Genomic DNA, 21,724 nt, shown 5'->3' with positions numbered 1-21,724 from the left:
TTTCTCTCTTCGATTTCACTGGAGCACAATAAAAGGCTGTAGAATCATTGCCCGAGTCTGCGCTGCTCTGTGGGGGCTAGGGCGCCCACAGTGGGGGGATGCGGGGCTCATCACATACCCATGTGAGGGTTGGCGTTGGGATGGAGCCAGCTGCTTTAAGCAACTGAGTCCAGTGACCCAGGAGCCTGCCAAGGGGCCCCAGGTCTGTCCGTTTCAGACGGGAGCTTGCTGTCCCCGTGAAGCCTGGAAGCCACCCACAGTGCGGCGGTTCTGGGGCACAGCCCTGTTTTCTCCCCATCCTGCCCCAGGCAGGGCTGAGACTGCAAGTGCTGTCCTGAGGCGGACCCCAGAGAAACCCCCCATGCTGATACATTTAATTATTGGGGCCTCCGAGTCCAGGCTCTGGGTTGTGACCTCCGGGCAGGCTGTCCCCCCGCAGGCCGAGGATGGTCTGGCCCAGGGCCTGGCCCAGCCCTAGCGGGGCAGACAGCACCATATTAGCACTTGGTCTGCCAGCTGGGCGGGGCGGCCCTGCACACCAAGAAGGAACCCCCTTTCTGCTGGGCCCTGAAGGACACCCCCGCCCCCCACGCTTGTGGGAGGTTCTGTGCATATCATTGGCTCAGAGCCTTGCAGGGGGGCCCTGGGGTGGAGCTCTGAGTGCTGGATGCCGGCATTGTCCACCAATCCAGTGAGTGCCGGAGGCCCCGTCAACTGTCGGCCCGTTGGGCAATCTTGGGGTGACCCAGCCTGCGCGCTGACCCCCCAAGGAACCACAAGGAGCCACGAGTCCCATTAGAGCTTTATTGCAAGTCAAAACACAGCGCTCGACCCCTGCCACTCCCTAAAAGCAATTCCAACGCCACCGCACCCCTTTCCCTGCGCCCAGCCCGGGCCTGACTGAGAGAGCTGGGTGGAGCACAGAGGTCCCGGTCACAAGTCCCAGGAACTTGGGGGAGGCTCCCCCGAACAACTCAGGGCCCTGGAGAACCCGGCACGTCAGAGTCCCAGTGTCCATGGAGGCAGCTCAGGCAGAGTGGGCACAGGGACACCTCAACTTCACGTCCTGGCTCCCAGTCACACAGACTCATACCACAGTCACGCAAGTGAACAATCAAGCGCATGCACACACACACACACCCCACACACACATACACACGGTGGACTAACACAGCCCTGGACCCACACCCTGGCCCCCCAATGTCTCTGGCTCGGAACTCAGGCGGGTGGGGTGGGGATGGGTTGCCAGGGGGTGGGTCCTCCTCCTCGCTACTGATTGGCTGCCTCGCAGGCGTCTATCCAATCACTGTAGACATCCACGGGCTCTGACAAATCTGATTGGCTGTGGTCAAGGGGAACTGACCTCATCTGGACCCCACCCCTCATGGGGGAGGGGGACCTGGAACCAGGGATGGGGACCAACAGGCAGCCCTGCCATGACCCCCGCGTTCCTCCACGAGCCCCCAGGTTTGGCAAGGATACAGGTGATGGGCGTCTGGAACTCCTCCAGGCACACGGTACAGGAGATGACTCCAGTGTTGCGGGCTCGGTCCCTGGAACGCGAGGTGTGGGGTGCGTGAGCAAGTGGGGAGCAGCTTCTGCAGGTGGCAGAGGCCCCCTCCCCGGCCGGGGACTCCACCCACTCACATTTTCACATCACAAGACTTCTCGTGGTTGCAGAAGGGGCAGGTGAACTGAGTCTCCAGCGTCCCCGTCATCTTCTTCTTGGGGGGCGGCTTCCGCTTGGACTTTCTGCGGCCCATGTCTGGGGGCGGGGGGGCAGAGTCAGGGAGCCTCAGGTCTCCTGCCCTGGCGGTGCAGATGGCCTAAGTGGCGACTGTACCCCCCACTTCTACGAAACCCTGGGGAGAGGGACGGTGGTTCTGTACTGCAGTTTCCCCCCCATACAGCAGGGATGAGGCGTCTTAAGGACTACCAGAATATTTGGGTCATAATCAGCCTAGCCACCACAGGTACCCCCAGGAAGCACCAGCCCCATGGATGGCCTGGCCAGCAGATAGCTCCCCACCCACCCAATCTCACTGCCTGGAAGCTTCTACATACATGCCTGCACCCTCGGCCTCTCGGCCCACCCTCCAGACCCACCCTGAGTTTTCTGATCTCTGGGAGGCCATTAGGGCGAGACAGAAAGGCAGAGAGAGTTCTGCTCTGCCCTGCGACCCCCACCCGGCCCGTGTCCCGGTGCCATGCAGACGTACAGACACCTGCACGCCAACCTACTCGCCACGTGTTATTAACCGCCCCCACCCCGCTCCCCAAAAGAAAGACTTCTCCTGCCCTTCCCATTCTGGGGATCTACAATCTTACCAATGGCTCCTGTTTCCAATCCTGTCGAATTACCAGGGAGCCCGCAGGCGTCTTTGGGGTCCTCTCTTCTCCCCAAAAACTCACCTCCTTGGAGAGGTGGCCCTGTCTCTGGCCACAGGTGCCACCCCTATGTAGATCAAGGAAGCTTAAAGGGCCCCTTCCCACTCTGAGCTCTGCACCACAGGCTCAAAGGAACACAGACTGGCCCCTCCCGGTGGCGCCAGCAAGGGCACTTCTGGATTTCCCGAAGTCCTATATAGCCTTTATTTCTTCTCACACCCTCGATTCCATCCTACCCTGCTGCCCTGGCCAGCTCCTGTAAGCACGCTTCTCACCCACAAATGTGGCATGATCTCCAGGGCCCCTTCCAGTCTCCCGCCAGCCCTAACCCTGCCTAATGGTCATCCTGATCTCAACCCCACCAGAACCTTTTCTTTTTTAATTATTATTTCCCCAGAGCCTCAGAAACGCTCATGACCCATATGGGGTGAGTGAGTGAGTGAATGAATGAATGAATGAGCGTCCTCTCGCCCACCCACACTGCCAGCAGCATGTCTGCCTTTGGGGGATTCAGATTCCAGACACACACTCTCACACACCAAGGGAGAGCACTTCAGCTGGGAGGGGCAGACACTTCCCACAGGCTATGCTAGACTGGGAGGGGGGGGTCTAGGGGGCGTGGGGGAGAACGACCACAAGGTTGGGAAAGGCTCCAACTGCAGTAGGAAGGCGGCAGCCACCCCGCCGTTGCCACCAGCTTTGGGAATGGCCAAGGCCGAGGCAAAAAGACCAGGTTGGGGTGTGGGGGGGAGGGGACCAGGCTGGGGGAATGGGACACAAGAGAGAAGACACAGGGCGGACAGACACACTCGCTGCCGCTGCCGCCGCAGTCATGCAGTCCCCCCGAACGCAGGCGCTCACCTTGTTTACGTTTTTTTTAAACAAAATTCAAGGGCTCGAGAGATAGTACAGCAGGTACACCCAGCCCACAAGGGCAAGCGGCACCACAGAGGGTCCCCTGAGCACCGCTGGGAATGATCCCTGAGTTCTGAGCCGGGAGTCAGCCCTGAGCACCGCAGGGTGTGGCCCCATAACAAAACAAAAGTTCAGCCTAGGTAGCACCTGCAACAGAATCGCCTGGGGGTGCTCCCCCCCCCCCCCGCAGATTCCCAAGCCTACGGGCAGATCGCGCTAGTCCCGCACACTAGAAAGTCAGTTCTGGGGCGGTGGAGGCCATCATCGCCCCCAGCGCCCGCACCAATTCCTGCGCCTGGTCCGCACGAAGCTCGCAGGAACCCCGTGTTGCGCGAGAACAGGTGAAGTTTCATGAATCGGGCCAACTACGGATGAGCCCAGAGTCTCATCTCTTTCGGGGACCACCGCGTACCCCGTAACCTCACCCCGGATAAGGCTTCGGGATCTCCTCCCGCGGGCGCCAGGCCTCCGAGCAGCTACGCTAGGCCGCCCGCGCTGACCGGGGAGGGAGGCTCCCGATCCGCCGCTCCCCAGGCCCCCGGTACGTCTGCCAGGACGCCGCGACCGTCGGCGCCCAAGCGCCCAGCCACGCCACCCCTCACCTGCACACGTCTCCGCGCGTCGCCACTGCCAGGTTCACCCGGGAGACAGGGACTTCCGCCTTTCGGAGGAAGCGGAAACCCCTCCCTTGCGCGAAGGCCCCGCCCCCGTCAGCGCCCCGTCCCCGCCAGGCTCCGCCTCCCTCGGGGGAAGGAGCCGCCCGCATGCGTCCTCGCTTCCCGCTGTGGCGGGAATTCTGTGCGCTTGCGCGGAGGCTGCCGCGGGCGCTGAGCTGGTCCTACGTCGGCCGCCCGCTGCTGGGGGATCGGTTTACCCTCCCCCGCCTCCCCCCCCCCCCCCGCCACCCTAGCAGCTGGACCCGCGTTTAGGGGCACAGAGCTAGGCAGTGCCAGCTCTGAGAGCCTCTTCCTGAGGTCTCCCAAGTGACTTTCTTCCCAGTGCAAGCCCCCGCCCCTTGTACCCCACTCACAGATGGTGCTGCAGAGCCAGGAGTTGCCCAGAGCACCCTGATGTGGCCCAGAGCCCGTACCCTCCATGAAAGAGAAGGCTCAGGGGAGAAACTGAGGCTCGTGTTTTGATCAGGGAAGCTTGGGAGGCGCCCGCTGAGGGTATGGGAGGCCAATGGGCTGGATTTTGAGACAGTTCACACCCCGGGGGAGGTCAGGGACTGGGGCCAGGGAACCCAGGAGGCGGACTGAGGGGAAGAAGGAGACGAGGTAGGGTAGTAAGGTGGGATAAGGAGCTGGGGGGTTGTCACAGAAGCTTCCAGAAGAAGGGCTTTCAAGCCAGGGCGAGCTGTCAACTTTGTTCCGCGGCCAGCTGCGTTTGGTTAAGAGGCAGAAAGATGCTTCACACATCTCTGCAAAGCCCTTTTTCTCTCTTGAACACGCATTCCTTTTTCTCTCCTCTCACACCTCAATTTCTTTTAATAAGAACAATTTGCTTCGATTTTTAAAAAGATGAAAGAGGGGCAGGATAGGCCAAGGCCAGGCTGACCAAGGTCAGGGAATTGAGATTCAGTTCAAATAGAAAATAGGGGTCCGAGCTCTAGAATAGTGAGGAGGGCATTTACTTTGCACGCAGCCGACCCAATTGGATCCCGGCATCCCATATGGTCCCCCGAGCACCTCCAGGAGTAAGTAATTCCTGAGTGCAGAGCCAGGAGTAAGCTCTGGCGTTGCCGTGACCCAAAAGGAAAGAAACAAACAAATCAAACAGAAAATATATGGGGGCTGGAGCGATAGTACAGCGGGTAGGGCGTTTGCCTTGCACGCGGCCGACCCGAGTTCGATCCCCAGCATCCCACATGGTCCCCCGAGCACTGCCAGGAGTAATTCCTAAGTGCTGAGCCAGGAGTGTGAGCATCGCTGGGTGTGACCCGAAAAGAAAAAAAAAGAGAGAGAAAGAAAATAAAGAAAATACATGTCTTTCCAGACGCCGCTAGGGGGCAGTGGAAGACCAAGCACCGCCACCTCGAGAAGGCTCCTCAAAGCTGTGAGCCCACACTCAGTGTTTAGCAGCCCCATCACGGATCTGTTTGGTTTTGGGGCCACACATAGCGACGCTCATGGTTTACTCCTGGCCTTGCACTCAGAAGTTATTCCTGGGGGCTGGAGTGATAGCACAGCGGGTAGGGCGTTTGCCTTGCACGCGGCCGACTCGGGTTCGATTTCCAGCGTCCCATATGGTCCCCTGAGCACCGCCAGGGGTAATTCCTGAGTGCAGAGCCAGGAGTAACCCCTGAGTATCGCCAGGTGTGACCCAAAAACTTAAAAAAAAAGTTATTCCTGGCGGTCTGAGAGTTCTCTTTTTAAACTTTGCAGCCCTTTCTCCCTGCTCTGTGAAGTAGAATTTTGCACAAAGGAGATGGTGGTCCAATCCCGTTCAGAATTTTGGGACAACAGCGACATCAGTCAGGCAAAATCATCGATTGAATATGATGTGGTCTATTTCATTGTGGAATCGTCCACCGGGAGACTCCCACGTCCAACGTTTAGATTCTGCCTTCTGGAACTGTGAGTTATCATGGATGGTCTTGGTCGACATAATGAACTCAGACAGTCTCTCACCCTGTTCGTTCCATTCTAGGCCATGGGTCCCGATGTGAAGTTCTTCAGCTGATCTTCTCGGTCCTATCTTGGCATTAAAATCACCCACAATGATCTTGTAGAAGGTGTGGTCTTCTTTATAGAACTTCTCCAGTTCCATGTAAAACTTCTCAATTTCTCTTTCATCATAATGAGATGTTGGTGCGTAGACAATGAAGATAGAAACCGCAGGCAGTGAGCCACATCTATTCAAATGTAAACGTCCGATTCGGGTTGTTAGGCATTCGAATGAATCAATGCTCATGGCCAAGTTTGTGTTGACAAGGACACCAACGCCTCTGACACCTCTTTTATCGCATGTTCCGAGGAACAATTCTTCTCCAGTATCGAAAACGGCATGGTGAGATTCGTGCCTTCTTGTCTCGGTCAGACCAATGATGTCATACTTGATCTTTCGCGCTTGTACCATCAGGTCCTCGATGGATGCATCTGATGCTAGCATACGTGCATTGAAAGTACAGACGATCATTTTTGTCTTCCTTCGTTCTGGCAGCCTAGTTCAGCATTGAGATTTTATCGGCCTCTCCTTTCTCATCCTTCTCAGTGCTGCCATATCGGTGAAGCCTTCAGGGTCAAGTGAATGAGACCCATTGTAATTACTGGTTTTGGCATATCGAATACACAACGGATAGCTTGCCAGGCTCTGCCGTGTGGGCGGAATACTCTCGGTAGCTTGCCAGTCTTTCCGAGAGGGATAGAGGTTTTTGGGGTGACCTCTAATCGCCCTCTAGGTGTTACCATATTTGAACCCTATCAAATATGGTACGGCAATTCCGGAAGATGGACTAGAGCTGTTACCGACTGGATTCCACAGGATGTCAAAAGACTGCGTGGCCACCCACCTACCAGATGGTCAGACTTCTTCATCAAGATTATGAACAATCGGTTTGAGGCTCTTCATGTTCCTAGAGCGAACAGACGCCATTGGACTACACTAGCACATGACAGGGACAAATGGAGACGTTACTGGCGCCCGCTCAAGCAAATTGACGATTAACGGGAAGTTAAGTGATTAAGTGATTCCTGGCGGTGCCTGGTGGACCTTATCGGAGTCCGGGGGTGGAACCAGGTGCAAGGCAAGTGCCGTATCCGCTGTACTACCGCTCCCACCCTTGTTTTTATTTTTTATTTTATTTACTTATTTATTTACTGGTTTTTGAGCCACACCTGGAAGTCAGGGCTTTCTTCTAGTTCTGCACTCAGGCCTCTGGGGACCGTAAGGGATAGTGAATCTGGGTCAGCCGCGAGTGAGGCAAGTGCCCTAACCCACGCTCTGGACCACCGTGATGGCCCCTCGCTCTTATTTATACCAGCAATATACTTTATAGTGCGGCTCTGCCATTGCATACAAAGGTGATTGCATGCTCATCTGCGATTATCAATCCTTCCCTCCTCCTCCCTCTTTCCTTCCCTCCCTCCTTCTTTTCTTCCTTCCTTCCCTCCCTCCTTCCTTTCTTCCTTCCTTCCTTCCCTCCTTCCCAGTGCAATTCAGATGTAATTGACAGACCTTGTAAATGAGAATTTCATGTCTGGCCGTGGGAAACCACAATCAGGACAGCAACTGTTTTCAGTAATCTCTCCAGTAATCCCTCCAATAATCTCTCCGGTAATCTCTCCAGTAATCTCTTCATCTCCCTCCTCACCCTTCGCCTGCTCCCAACCCTTGCACCCGATCTCTGCTTAGATCTTTTGCTTTTTTTTTTTCCTTTTAGAATCACACCAGGCGATGCTCAGCGGTTACTCTTGGCTCTGCACTCAAGAATTACTACGGGCGGTGCTTGGGGGACCATATGGGATTCTGGGGATTGAACCCAGGTCGGCCACGTGCAAGGCAAAAGCCATACCCGCTGTACTATCGCTCTAGCCCCTCTTTGCATTTTCTTTCTTTTATTTATTTTTTATTTATTTTTATTTTTGCTTTTTGGGTCACACCCGACGATGCACAGGGGTTACTCCTGGCAGTGCTCAGGGGACCATATGGGATGCTGGGAATCAAACCTGGATTGACCGCGTGCAAGGCAAACGCCCTACCCGCTGTGCTATCTCTCCAGCCCCTGCATTTTCTTTAGACAGGCAAATAAACAGTCACAGGCAATGGCACCATTTTAGTTGTCTATCTTTATTTTGGACACCACATCTTCTCAGGGCTTATTGGGATAACTCCTGGCTCTGTGCTCAGGGGTGACCCTGGGCGATGCTTGGGGCATGGTATGCCGTGCCTGGTCTCAACCAGGGTAAATTTCCAACAAGACAAATGCCATTCCTTCTGCGTGACTGTTCACGCATCATTTCAGGTGCAGTTCTCACTGGGGTTTCTCCCCTGTGTGGTGCTCCCCGACAGCCCTGGCCGCAGAACAGACAAAATCCCAGGCGGTTTTGGAGAATCGCAGGGATCATGCTGTCACATGTGATGGCACCAGGGCTCAAACGCGTGACTTTATGCCGGAAAGACTCCAAGTCCCCAAGCCCTGTCAGAAGTTCCTATTCGTCTCTGAGTTGGTTCCCAGTTCCCGGAGTCATCAAGGGTCATTGCTGCTTTCAGCACTCAGCACTTTGGCTCGTGTCCAACCGGGGTTAATGATCAACAGAATCTGCAGGATTTCATCTCAGCTTATGTGTTTGCTTTCGTCTCCTGTTTTCTCTTGACTGTGTCCAGGAATTCGTTTCTGCGCCTGGTGTGAAGCGTCGGACTCAGGCTATGCCATTTGGGGGCTGACAAGATGCAGCACCCCTCAGGTTGTAATGCCCCTTTATCCCAACGCATTCTCAGCTATTCTGGAACGCCGTAGCTGCCTCTGCCACAGCCCTCCCCACGCCCGCTGCCAGCCCTGGGCCTGCTGACCACGACTCTTGCCTGCTTCGTTTGGTTTGGTTTTGGCTACACTTGCAGTATTCAGGGTTGACACCCAGCTCCGACCTCATGGATCACTCCTGGCAGGACTCGGAGTGTCAGGCAGTGCTGAAGATCCACCCTGGGGCTCCCTCCTGGCCTTGACCTTGGGGACAGCTGAGGACCCCCCACTACGCCCCCCCCCCCCATCCACCTGCCCTGGCAACAGCGCCCTCTGTTGGCTGCCCTGGCCTCTGCGTTACTGGTGGTGGTTTCTTTGATTCCTCAGCCTGGAGCAGGCTCAGAGAGCACTGCTTCCGGTGGCTGGGAAGTGGGGGACAAGGGGTGGGGGGCAAGGGGAGGGTGGGGGCCTCAGCGGCGAGTCCCTCCCTGCCTGTATGTGTCACTTCTTTCCACACTCTGGACCCTGAGACACCAGACACTGGCTGGCCCCTGATTCACATGGCTGGCCGGGTGCCTCTGAGTCACAGCGGCTGACAGTCGGGGTCAAGATAGAGTCCGCCACTTCTGGAAATGACCTTGTGCCCAGGATGAATTCGCCCGTTTTCTGGAACGCTACGACAGCTCTGGTCCTGGGCAGGAGCTATAGAGTGGATAGCCAGGAGGGTCCTTGCCAGGTTCGATCCCTGGCACCCATAGGGCCCCCCGAGCCCTGCCAGGAGTGATTCTTTTTGTTTTGTTGGCTTTTTGGGTTACACCCGGCGATGCTCAGGGGTGACTCCTGGCTCTGCACTCAGGAATTACTCCTGGCAGTGTTTGGGGAACACTATGGGATGCCAGGGATCAAACCTGGGTTGGTCACATGCAAAGCAAACGCCCTACCCATTGTAGTCTGACCCCTGCCAGGAGTGAGCCAGAAGTAACCTCTAGGCATTGCTGGGTGTGACCCCAAACCCCAATATAAATAAATAAATAAATAAAAGTTTGGTTTTTTCTGGGTCACACCCGGCATTGCACAGGGGTTACTCCTGGCTTGACTCAGGAATTCCTCCTGGCGGTGCTCAGGGAACCATATGAAATGCTGGGAATTGAACCCGGGTTGGCTGCGTGCAAGGCAAACGCTTTACCCACTGTGCTATCGCTCCAGCCACAAAAGGTTGGTTTTTGTTGTTGTCATTCTTGTTAGATTTAGGGTTTGGTCACACTCTGAGGTACTTGGTGCTCAGAGGTTGCTTCTGGCCCTTCCGGGGGACTGTGCAGTGCCAGGGATCAAACCTAGAGCTCCCAATGCAAAGCCGGGGTTCAGCCCTTTGAGCTATCTCTGGGGTCAGTTGGCATTTTGATGGGGGTTACTATCTGCTCACATGTGGTGCAAAGCCAGTCAGGTGAAGGTCTTTGGGACCCTGGGCTGGCCTGGAGCAAGGAAACGGGACTACAGTGAGCCTGGCACCTTTGCTGTGACCTTTCTAAAGTGTCTGAAGACCACCAGTGGCCACAGCTTGGTTCAGCTTCCTTTAGGTGTCCCAGGGGCTCTCAGACAGGCTGCAGGGGGCTCCAAGGTGGGGGTCCTGCCTGCACAGTGGGAGAGGCAGTTGAGGGGGCATTGGCGAGGAGACAGCTTTGCACTGACTGCAGCCGGCTCACTGGGATGCAGGGGTGCTGGCACGCGTTACTCAGTCCCCCAGAAGGAACTGGGCTTCTGCATCTCAGGATCAACTTTCTCTTCCCAGTCTGCAGCTCAACATAGGCCCTGAAGACTTCTGCTTCGAGAATTTTCTTTACAGACCCACTTGCCAGGGGGCCCCAAAGTCAGGTCTCAGAGGTCAGGCTGTGGCAGTTTTGCTGGGGGAGAGTTTGAAAAGCGTTTGAAGAGGTGTCAGGGAGCAAAGATAAGTGTAGCCATCCTGTTTATCCACAGAAAGTATCTGAATGTGAAAATATAGAATGAGGCTGAAACAATAGAATGGCGAGGGGAGGGTGGGGAGAGGAAGGTGGGAAGGGGAGGGGAGGGCATCTGCGGTGCAGGCTGCTGACCTGGGTTCCATCCTTGGCATTGCAGAGGGTCCCCTGGGCCAGGTCAGGAGTGAGCCCTGGGCACGGTGGGGTGTGGCCCAAAAGCAAACAAATAAAAAGTATCTGAAGATGCAGATGAAATGTGCAAGGGATTATTGATGCAGTTTGGGGTGGGGTGGGGTGGGGCAATCGGAAGCAGTCCTGGAACCCTTTAGAGAGCCAGCAAGCCAGGGCTCTGAACTGCAGAAAGAACCAGAAGGTTCCCTGAGGGCTAAGCCAGTGTTACACGATGGGATGCTGGAGATCTTTCAAACTAGCGGTGGGTTAGTGGTTGCTACCTTTGTCAAAACTGGCAGGACCGGGGCCTGAGGGCATTTGCCTTGCATGCAGCTGACCCAGATGACTGGGGTTCGATCCCTGGCATGCCATAGAGTCCCCCAAGCAACGCCAGGAGTCATTTCTGCGTGCAGAGCCAGGAGTAACCTCTGAGCATCACTGGGTGTGACCCAAAAAGCTAAGGAGAAAAAAACTGGCAGGACCTGTGCTGAGGAGTAGGTTGAGAAGTGCTGAGCTTATGGTTGACAAAGGTAACAACCACATGCCAATTACACAGACTTGGTAAGAAAGAGATAAAACCAGAAAAGCAGGTTATCCCATGAGTGGGCAAGGGAAGGGGGACAGCAGCCACCTCTGCTTCTGGTTTTGGGGGAGAAACACAGAAAGGAAATCAAGGCTTTCGTCTGGGTCTGTTTTCTATTTTCTTTTTGGGTCACACCCAGCGATGCTCAGGGGTTACTCTTGGCTCTGTACTCAGGAATGACTCCTGGCAGTGCTCGGGGGACCATATGAGATGCTGGGGATCGAACCTGGGTCGGCCACGTGCAAGGCAAATGCCCTACCCCGCTGTGCTATCACTCCAGCCCCTGGATCTGTTGCTTGGGGCCACACCCAGGAGGGCACCAAGGGCACACTCCTGGTGGGGCTGGGGGACCATGTATGGTGCTGTGGCTTGGGGGGCTGAACCCAGGTTGGCTGCATGCAAGGGAAGCATGCTACCTACTGGACTCTCCGGCCCCAAGGCATTCACCGTTACTTCCTGGCCGGGAAGGTAGCTCAGACAGCTGCGGCTCACGATGTGCTGCCGCCAGAAGGCCCCCCTGGTCCCCACGCGTCCCCTAGCACTTCCAGAAGATGAATCAGGTTCTTTATTCTGTGTTAGTTCGTTCTTTTTCTTTTAGTTTGGTTCGGGGCCACACCCATCCATGCTCAGGGATCACTCCTGTCCGGGCTCAGGCAACTCTATGGGATGTCGAGGATGGAGCCAGGCTGGGCTCGGCAAGGCCAGTGCCCTCCTGCTGTCCTCGGGTCCAGCACCCTTGTCGCTATTGCTGATTTTGGAGCCACATCTGATGGAGGCTTAAGGGCTACTGCTGGCCCAGAGTCACCCCCGAAGCAGGCAGGGAAGGGGACCCTGACACGGGAAGTAATAAAATCAACTAGCCCTGAGGTTGCTGGGGCCCACTTGTGGACATAGGGCTCAGGTCCTATCAGACCTTGACCTTGGGCCTGCACAGACCCAGAGAAGCCTGGAACCCGCGAGCAAAGGCCAGAAAAGGGGTGTCAGAGACCAGCCTCTGCTCCCAGCTCCACCCCGTGGCAAATACCCTAGCAACAGACTCTTAGCTCAGTAGAAAGCCCCACATGGGGGGGGCTGCTGGATCAATAGCACAGCGGGCAGGGCATTTGCCTTGCACGCGGCTGACCTGGGTTCGATTCCCAGCATCCCATTTGGTCCCCTGAGCACCGCCAGGAGTAATTCCTGAGAGCAGAGCCAGGAGTAACCCCTGTGCATGGCCAGGTGTGACCCATAAAGAAAGCTCCACGTGGGCAGCTTGAGAGAAACCCTGTCAAAGCCAGCCTGAACCAAAGAAGCGCCCGCATCAGTTGCCCAGCCATGCTCTGTCTGTGCCCATGTGCTGTGACTGAGCGCATGTGGTACCCGAGCACGCGGCGTCTCCCACGGGTCCCCTCTTGAGATGTGGACTTTCATATCTAATGCTGGGGTGCCCTCTCACTCTGGGGAGCCTACATTCTCTCTTTCCCCCCAGAACTTCCAAATAAAATCTGCTATACTTCATTCACTGCTTGTCCCCTCCTGGAATTTCCTTTCTGCGAGTAAAAACGGGAACCTGAAGGGCCTGGGTAGGTCTAGGACTGACTTTCCTTCTTCCGTGTCCTGCCAGGAGCCAGCCAACAGGGGTGGGGCGGGTGGGGTGGGGGCAGGGGTGCAGGGACAGGAAAGAACATATTCCGCCTCCAGGCTGCCGCCTCTCCCTCCCCACTTCACAGAAGTCACTCTGGGACACGGATGGCATCATTAAGACTTTCAAAGGATTTGGACGTCCATATTACACATTCCATGTTTGTGATCTGACATTTTGAAACGAACAGAAACAAATGTTCAGGTGTGATGGGGCAGGGAGGAAGGACACCAAGACCTGCTTTCTTTTCTTTTATTATTATTATTATTATTATTTAATTTGGGGGCCACACCCTGCGACACTCAGGATCGAACCCAGGCCAATGGCATGCAAAGCAAGTGCCTCCCTGCTATGCTCGCTCTCCGGCCAGGACACTGTAAACTTCGCAAGGGTTCTTTTATTGAGCCAGGCAGGTGGACCAACAGACACAGTGATTGGCCGGGCCAAAGGTAGTTTCCTGGGCCGCCCCACCCCAGCCCACGACTCTGGGAGCCGGTCTCCTGGGGCATGACTGCAGTTGGGACACCTGCAGTTGGGACATCTGCCCTGGGATCCTAGCATCTGGCCATCTCTGCCTGACCCTTCCAGCCCAGGCCAGCCTGCTCAGGCCCCGAGGCAAGGGTCCTGCAGGGTCCTCCCCCCAACCCCCGACGGCTGTCTAGGAGCGACTGCGCCGGGGCAGCCTGGCCTTGAAGAGGGATTTTCCAGAAGCCTCGATGTAGGTGGCCGCCAGCTCCTTGGCGCTGATCTCCACGTGCACGAAGCCGCCCAGAGAGTTCTCGTCGCCGTAGTGGAAGCGCAGGAAACCCTCGGGCACCTTCCGCCGGTGCTTCTTGGATGGGTCCATGAAGTTGCCCGCTCCGCTCAGGATGTACCCCACACCGCTGTCATCCTGCAGGAACTGCGGGACCAGGGGCGGGGGCGCAGGGGGCGGTGGTGAGGTTTTTCCCCAGCCCACTCCAGTGGGTGTAGAGACTCTATGGGGTGCTGGGGATCAAACCTGGCTGACCCTGGGCAAAGCAACCGGCCTCCCCGCTGACCTGCCTTGACCCCTCTCTGTCCCCCTGGGGGCAGCGCCCCCGTTTAGTCTATTTCCCAGAGAGCAGCCGCGTCCACACACGCCTCTGGGGGCGTTCCAAAACTTTTAAGGAACTTTGGGCTACTTTTCAGTTAGAGAACATAGAATTTGTACTTTTTTGTGGAATGGGGGTGGGGATTGAGCCAGAGCCTCCGCGCGGACCCCCCGGGGCTCCCCGCTGGCTGGACGCGGGGAGCAGGCGCGCCCCCGCGTGGCCGGGCCCGCACCTGCAGGTTGTGGTCGTGGCCGCACAGGTAGGCAGTGACCTTGTACTTGGCCAGCAGCGGCAGCAGCTGTTTGACCAGGCAGTGGGTGGGGCCGTGCTCCGCGATGGACCAGATGGGGTAGTGGCCGGCCACCAGCACATAGTCGTCGCGGGCCTCGGCTAGCTGCTTCTTGAGCCACGACAGCTGCGTGCGCGCCAGTTCCGGGTCGCGGGGCCGCTGGGGCTGCTGGCCCAGGAAGTCGTCGGAGTTCCCGCACAGGGTCACCGTGTCCAGCATGAAGATGGCCACGGTCACGTTGGTCTGGGGCACGCGGGCGCGCAGGCGGTAGTAGAGGCTGGGGAAATGCCTGCGCCGGGGAGGGGGGGAGGCAGAGAGAAAGGGCAGGGGGGTGGACCCCAGAGTTAGCTCAGGTCCTGGGGCGGGCGGGGACCTCCGGAGCGGGACGCCAGGCTCACCAGCGCTTGGAGATTTTGGTGTAGGCGATTTGAGCCGAGACGTTCCCCAGGTGGTCGTGGTTTCCAGCCAGCACGTACCAAGGCACGTTCCGGAGCGCGGGATCCGAGAACACATCCTCAAAGGTCTCCTGCGCCCAAGGGGGTTCAAGGGCATGGCACCCCGGGAATGCCAAGTGGCTCCACTCGGGCCTCTGTTAGCTACCTGGGAGTGGGGGCTGGGGATCCCGGAGTCCCCCAGGGTTGGGGAGGGAGTCCCCACTGTATGAAGCCCCTCCCCCTCCCAGCCCCCACCTCAACCTCCCACCCCAGTGGTTTCCCACACCTGGAACCTCTTGTCATCTACATCATGCACGCCTGTGAAGTAGAAATTGTCCCCCAGGGCCAGGACGAAGTCTGTGCCCAGGGTCTGCGCCGTCCTGGCTAGCTCCTTGGCGTTGGCCATTTCCCGCGCCGTGTGGAAAGGGGCATTGGGGACCCCGCCCCAGTCCCCCAGGGCCACGAAGCGTAGGGCGGGGGCGGCACCCTGGGCCAGCGGGAGCCCCACGCAGATGTGCAGGAAGAGCAGCAGCGTCCCGGTGTCCATCTGGAGGGACAGGCCAGCTCAGATGGGCCCCCAGTGTCCTGGGCAATGTGAGCTTGGGGCTCCAGGGACAGCAGGGTGCAAAGGGGAGCGGGACTCACCCTGGAGGGGCACAGCAAGGCCGCTGGAGTCCAGGCCGGGAGTGCCCGCGCCGGCCTTTATTCCCTGGCAGAAGCGGGTGATTAGCGAGGATGATGCGGTTTCTCCAGAGACAGTTCCAGTAGCCGTCCCCTGGGGTCATGTGAGGGCCCCGCGTGGGATTGGGGTGAGGGGTCTGGCCCTGCTCTCCGCCTCCCTGTCTGCCCACAGGAGCTGGGGTGCTTTGCCCGTTATCTGCAGGAGCTGCGTGTGTGGCGGAGTGTGGGAGCCTCAGATAAGCCGAGGCGGCTGCGCTGGCCCCTGCCTGTCTGGACATGGGGCAACCTGGCCACAGGCAGGGTCAGGGCAGGGACATCCCTCAAGGTCAGCCTCTGGGGAGCCCCCTTGTGTATAGGACCCTCTGATCATGCGGCCCCCTTTTTGCAAGAAGTTCCACCCACACCCCCCTCCTTCCCACACCCCACTCCAGCCACAGGCACCCTCCAAGCCCCCCAGCCTGGGGCCAGCAGCAGACATGAGGCCTGGGACCACAGACCTTTGACCCTGCCACCTTGGCAGCTGTCTCAGTGGTATGCCTGTGACCCAGCCTTGAAGGGGACCACCCCCACACTGTCTACTTCTGCTCCCCCCTGGTTTGCCCCCACCGCCCCCTTCCTTGCAGAGGGGCTCAGGACGTGTGACTCATTCTTCCCCAGAACACCGCAGGGGTCCCCCGCACCTCCACCCCACCGGCTGGGGGTTTCTTCCTGGCTCCCCCCAGCAACTCCGGCAAACAGGAAGGAAGTGGGTCAGGCAGGCGGACCTTTGTCCCTTCCTCCCCCGGGGGCCGCGCGTCCTCAGGTCGCCGCCACCCGCCCGGCTGGTCTCACCTGCCGTCAAGCCTGGGCGCGCCCGCGGGAGCCCCGGGGCGCCAGGGGGTGCGTGCGACCGGCAGGAGGCAGGACGGGGCGCCCCGAACCTGAAAGCGGGGCGGTAACCGCTCCAGAGGGGCGCCCGCGTGGGCGCTGCGGCTCCGCGTCCGGGAGGGCGGCGCAGCGCCCCGATTTCCTGCCCCCCCCCCGGCCCCCCCCCCCCCCCGCGGAGAGGAAAACACCTGCTTGCAAGCTCCCGGCGCTCGGGGTGAGTGGCGCCGCCTCTGAGCTGGGCCACCCCGGCAGGAAGTCTGACCTTGCAACCCTAGTTTCCTGGCATTTTTTTGGGGGGGTGGAGCCTCCCAAGCTGTGTGCTGGGGACCACACCCAGTGGTGCTGGGTGGGGGGTGACGCGGGCGCGGCGCCAGGGATCGAACTCAGGGCCTCACCCGGCGCTTCGCACCTTCTCCCCAGGCTCAGGTTCCTGGGTCTTGCTCTGCTTCCTCCTTTTTTGGGCACTGGGGATGGGGGTGTCAGCCGCTCCTGGCGGGGCTCAGGGCTCTCCTCTGCCTCTGCCCTCAGGGATCACTCCTGGCGGGGCTCCGCGCATCACACACGGTCCAGGGGATAAATCTGGGGTCGGCGGCGTGCAAGGCGCGCACCTCCCCCTGCGCTGCTCTCCGCTGGGAGCACAAACGTCTGACCCTCTCTGCCGCGCTGGGACATTCGCTGGCTCCCAAGCCGGCGATGGGACTCGCCACAGCCAAGAGCACTGGCATGCGTGCAGATCTATTATCTTAGTAAAAAAACAAAAACAAAAACTGTGCTCGCTTCGGCAGCACATATACTAAAATTGGAATGATACAGAGAAGATTAGCATGGCCCCTGCGCAAGGATGACACGCAAGTTTGTGAGGCGTCCCATATATTATTTTGTTAATCTTAAAATACTCGTTTAAAAATAAGAAATGTCTTGGGCTGGAGCAACAGCACAGCGGGTAGGGCGTTTGCTTTGCACGCGGTCGACCTGAGTTGATTCCCAGCATCCCATGTGATCCCCTGAGCACCGCTAGGAGTAATTCCTGAGTGCAGAGCTAGGAATAACCCCTGTGCATTGCCGGGTGTGACCCAAAAAAAGCAAAAAAAAAAAAAAGCAAAAAAAAAAGTCAAATCAATGTTCTTTGGTTTGAAACAAAAAAAAAAAAGAAAAAGAAAAACTCTTCTAGCTAGCATCTACTTTGTAGCCCACTTATTATTATTTTTATTATTAATTTGCTTTTTGGGTCACACCCAGCAATGCACTGGGGTTACTCCTGGCTCATGCACTCAGGAATTACTCCCGGTGGTGCTCAGGGGACCACATGGGATGCTGGGAATCGAACCCGGGTTGGCGCGTGCAAGGCAAATGCCCTACCCGCTGTGCTATCTCTCCAGCCCCAGCCCACTTATTTTGTGGGGGCCACACACGAATGCTCAGGGCTGACCCCTGGCTCTGCACTCAGGGATCAACTCCTGGGCTCAGGGGACCTTACTGGGCGCCGGGGAGGGAACCCAGGTCAGCAGGCGCGCTCCCCGCTGTTCTGTCTCCTGTCCCTCTCTCTCCTGGTCTGCGTCCATCTAATCTCTCCCTAGCTGCGGTCACTGTCGCCTCGCCATCTGTCAGTTCTCCAGAGCAGACACTCTCTCCTGCCCCCTGAAGGGCACTGGAGGCATAGCATGGGGCGGGGAGCCTTTGCAATTGGGACGTGCTTTCTAGTTGCTTAAACATTTTTATCGTTTTATTGCTTTTGGGTCGCACCCAGCGATGCTCAGGGGTTCCTCCTGGCTCTGCATTCAGGAATCACTCCCGGTGGTGTTCAGGGGACCCTATGGGATGCTGGGGATCGAACCTGGGCTAGCTACTAGCAAGGCAAACGCTCTATGCACGGTTCTATCACTCAGGCCCAAATGTCGCTGTTTTTTTTTTTTTTCTCCTGAGGTGACATTAACACTGTCTCAGGACATTATTACTTTCACAGACGATGGTCACACAACTCCTACCCCACTTCTGTCCAACGGACCCCTCCCCAAAACCTCTAGAGTCCTCCACTGCACCCCTCCCAGGACCCAGCAGTCTGGCTGAAGGCTCAGGCTTTGTTTTGTTTTGTTTATGGCTTTCGTGTCTCTCGCCTGAGTGGGGCCATCCGGGCCAGTACATGTTGTTCAGCCTCTGTCTGACGCATTCAGCTTAACCCCATCGGGGGCTGCCCGTGTTTGCTCAAAAGACAAGTTCCCATTTTTTTCTGTGTGTGTTCTGTAGCAGGGGAGAGTTCCTCTTAGTATAAAACCACAATCCCTTTGTCCACCCTCTCTGGGGCATTGTTTCCAGACTGGGTTGCTGGAACTTGCTGGAATCAGCCAGAGCAGACCAATGTTCATTCCCTTTTGCTCAGTCTTTGGATCAAAGCTTGGAGGGAACCTTTCTGAATTACCTGTTTGTTGTTTTCTCTTGGTTTATGGGCCACAGCTGGTAGTGCTGGGGGCAGGGTGTCTGCCCACATAGGAGTACCAAGCAGTGCTGGGATCCAACCTCTGTCCGTTGTCTCCCTGGCCCCGGACATTTATCGTAGCTTGTTGGGGGCCACGCCTGGTACTGTCCAGGGCTCTGAGCTCAGTGATCGCTCCTGACCAGGGTTTGGAGGAACCATATGGCAGGCTGAGGATTGAATCCAGTTGGCTGCATACAAGGCAAGCATCTCACCCACTGTCCTATGACTCCGGCCCCATTATTATTATTTTTTAAATATATGTAGGAGTACTGCTATTTATTCAGCCATTGATTAGCTGATTGAATTGTGCATGAACTCCACAAGGCCCCATTGTTTTGATTTGATTTGATATTTTAGTAACCTTCCTACTCTGGCCCAGACTGGCCGCACCAGTTTCAAATCCTCATAACAGAAATACTTAAGACAATTTCTTGAAACAGCTTATACAGTTGAGATACTTCACGGAGAGAAGGTGGGGTGCACCTTATAGGAAAACGGGGTTGGGGTGATAAGGTGATGGTGAAGACTTAATTCCCCTTTTCAGAGAAAGGTTTTCCTTAGAGCGCGGGGTGGCTTCAGAATTTAATTCTGTTGTTTGTTTTTTTGCATTTTTGGTCACACCCAGCAACGCTCAAGAGTTACTCCTGGGTCTCCATTCAAGACTCACTCATGGCGGTGCTTGGGGGACCTTATGGGATGCCAGAAACTGAACCCGGATTGGCTATACGCAAGGCAAACGCCCTACTCGCTGTATTATTGCCCAGGTCTTCGCCATTCAATTCTATTTTTTTTTCTTTTTGGGTCACACCCTGTGACACACAGGGGTTGCTCCTGGCTCATGCACTCAGAAATCACTCCTGGATCAGGGACCATATGGGATGCTGGGGATCAAATCTTGGTCAGCTGCATGCAAGGCGAAGCTCTGCTGTCTGTTGCTCCAGCCCTCAGCATTCAATTCTAAATCATGAGTGAACCAGTGATCTGGAGCCCGGAGACGGCCTCTCCCTCTCCCGCACTGCTCACATCATTAACTCCAATTCAATAATTGTGTTCCCCCCCCCCCCGCATTGACGTAAAACTTACAAGGAGGTGCCATTTACAAATACCCTCGAATTGTGGCTCTTTTTCCCTGACCTGGGTAAGTCCTAAGTGATCAGGAGGTTCTGAGTATCATAACGTCATTTAAGCGCCGAGTCCTTTGTGCCTGGGAGACTTATTTATTTATTTATTTATTATTATTATTATTTGCTTTTTGGGTCACACCCGGCGATGCACAGGAGTTACTCCTGGCTCTGCACTCAGGAATTACCCCTGGCGGTGCTCAGGGGACCATATGAGATGCTGGGAATCGAACCCCAGTCAGCTGCATGCAAGGCAAACGCCCTACACGCTGTGCTATTGCTCCAGTCCCTATTTTTATTTTTTTTTGAGCACTCCTTGTTTATTGTTTATTTCCCTTTTACAAAAAGACACTAGGAACAAATAAATATAAAATGGCATATATCTTCTGTAGCAATGGTCAGATACGGCTTCTCTTGGCTTCTTCCCCCCACAAGAAGATAAGGAAGTTCCCGGGAATATACTAAATTTATCTTCCTCTCGTCTGCAATTAAAACAAAAAATTAGGGGCTGGAGCAATAGCACAACGGGTAGGGCATTTGCCTTGCATGCAGCCGACCTGGGTTTGATTCCCAGCATCCCATATGGTCCCCTGAGCACCACCAGGAGTGATTCCTGAGTGCAAAGCCAGGAGTAACCCCTGAGCATCGCCAGGTGTGACCCAAAAAGTAAAAATAAATAAATAAATATTATGTTTCGCAGGAACTAAGACATCTGAATCAAATCAATATATAAGTGGCCTACAAACTTCAGCTAATGAATAGTCTTACAAGTTTTTTCCTGTCTTAGAAATTTTTATAAATTGCATCTGTTTTGTTCAAATCTGCATGGAAAATTATTGGAAGCAATCGGAAGGTCAGGTGAGGTGAGGTATGACTTATACACGTTCCAGTCCAGCTACTTGAGCAGGGGCTGCCCTGCGCGTCGTCGGGGTTCGAGTCGATCCTGTCCTGGAACAGCAGCTTCTCGCACACGGACCCCTTGAAGGGCAGGTACTGCGAGATCTCGTTGGGCTCTGTGAACAGGGCGGGTGGCAAGTGCATTAAGTTGGCGATTTCACTCTCCCGGGAGGTGTATTCCCGCAGCACGTACGTCTGGTCCGCCTCGTGGTACAGCCGGGTGTCGTTCATCCGGCTGAGCACGCCGACGATCCGCAGGAAAAACCTCAGCAGCAGAAAGAAGCTGGACGGCGTCGTTCTGATCTTCACGGGGAGGCTGGACACTCCGTGGCCGTGGAGCTCGTCCGCAAACAGGAGAACCGCTTCGAAGAACTTGATCTGCTCGCGGGCTTTCCGCTTCTCCGTGTCGATGTGGTCTGTTTGTCGGTCCGACCTCCAGCTTCAGGGACTCCCCGAGGAGCGTGCCCTTGTCGTCCGTCGTGTAGGTCCAGTCTTACGGCTTCAGCACCTCCTTGGAGTGCTCGCCCTCCGTCCTCGGCGCACGCCACCTTCAGCATGCCCTGGAAGCTGTTGACACCCCCTCAGCGCTGTGTGTTGAACAGGATCCCCAAGCCAGAGCAATGCAGGATCCTGGGGACATTGTCCCCGAACATCATCTCCGGCAGCGACGGCATGTGCAGCTCACTGGGCAACTCCTCGGCGTCCGCCGACTTCACGATGTGCGTCCTGGCGGCCGCGAGCTTCCAGGGCCCGAAGGCGAAGTCCTGGTGGCTGCTCGGGAAGCCGTGGATCATCGTCGCGTCGCCGCTGCGGGGCTCGGCCCGCCCGCCCGTTACCATGCCCGGCGCCGCC

The 21,724-nt window shown here is 56.6% G+C and overlaps 2 protein-coding genes, 1 non-coding gene and 1 pseudogene across 8 annotated transcripts; 1 reads left to right on the top strand and 3 right to left on the bottom strand.

Moving 5' to 3' along the window:
* Positions 1 to 835: 835 nt before the first annotated feature.
* On the bottom strand, positions 836 to 4,008 carry ELOF1 (elongation factor 1). 2 transcript variants are annotated; one of them, XM_056119273.1, is made up of 4 exons: positions 3,729 to 3,899; positions 1,648 to 1,765; positions 1,483 to 1,553; positions 836 to 1,334 (listed from the first exon to the last, which is right to left on the bottom strand). In XM_056119273.1, the coding sequence occupies exons 2-4, from the start codon at positions 1,761 to 1,763 to the stop codon at positions 1,270 to 1,272; spliced, it is 252 nt and encodes an 83-aa protein (XP_055975248.1). In that variant the 5' UTR covers positions 1,764 to 1,765; positions 3,729 to 3,899; the 3' UTR covers positions 836 to 1,269. The 2 variants fall into 2 exon arrangements, with proteins under 2 accessions (XP_055975248.1, XP_055975247.1); XM_056119272.1 differs by lacking the exon at positions 3,729 to 3,899 and adding an exon at positions 3,906 to 4,008 and having other exon boundaries at positions 840 to 1,334.
* Positions 4,009 to 13,310: 9,302 nt separating this feature from the next.
* Positions 13,311 to 16,640, bottom strand: ACP5 (acid phosphatase 5, tartrate resistant). 5 transcript variants are annotated; one of them, XM_056119265.1, is made up of 7 exons: positions 16,570 to 16,612; positions 16,346 to 16,434; positions 15,479 to 15,542; positions 15,120 to 15,380; positions 14,798 to 14,925; positions 14,343 to 14,688; positions 13,311 to 13,938 (listed from the first exon to the last, which is right to left on the bottom strand). In XM_056119265.1, exons 4-7 carry the CDS (start codon positions 15,378 to 15,380, stop codon positions 13,696 to 13,698), a joined length of 978 nt encoding a protein of 325 aa, XP_055975240.1. In that variant the 5' UTR covers positions 15,479 to 15,542; positions 16,346 to 16,434; positions 16,570 to 16,612; the 3' UTR covers positions 13,311 to 13,695. The 5 variants fall into 5 exon arrangements, with proteins under 5 accessions (XP_055975240.1, XP_055975241.1, XP_055975239.1 ...); XM_056119266.1 differs by lacking the exon at positions 16,346 to 16,434 and having other exon boundaries at positions 16,570 to 16,640; XM_056119264.1 differs by lacking the exon at positions 16,570 to 16,612 and having other exon boundaries at positions 15,479 to 15,608; positions 16,346 to 16,543.
* LOC130028853 (TIP41-like protein) lies at positions 16,352 to 21,724 on the bottom strand (annotated as a pseudogene).
* On the top strand, positions 17,151 to 17,257 carry LOC130029028 (U6 spliceosomal RNA). Its single transcript, XR_008793245.1, has one exon. It is a non-coding gene; the product is annotated as a U6 spliceosomal RNA (small nuclear RNA).

Source organism: Sorex fumeus, unplaced genomic scaffold, assembly GCF_029834395.1.
Source record: "Sorex fumeus unplaced genomic scaffold, SorFum_2.1 ptg000041l, whole genome shotgun sequence".
In the NCBI taxonomy this organism is placed as follows: Eukaryota; Metazoa; Chordata; class Mammalia; order Eulipotyphla; family Soricidae; genus Sorex; species Sorex fumeus.
Note: the sequence above shows the minus strand (reverse complement) of the source record. Positions and strands in the feature narration are given on the sequence as shown.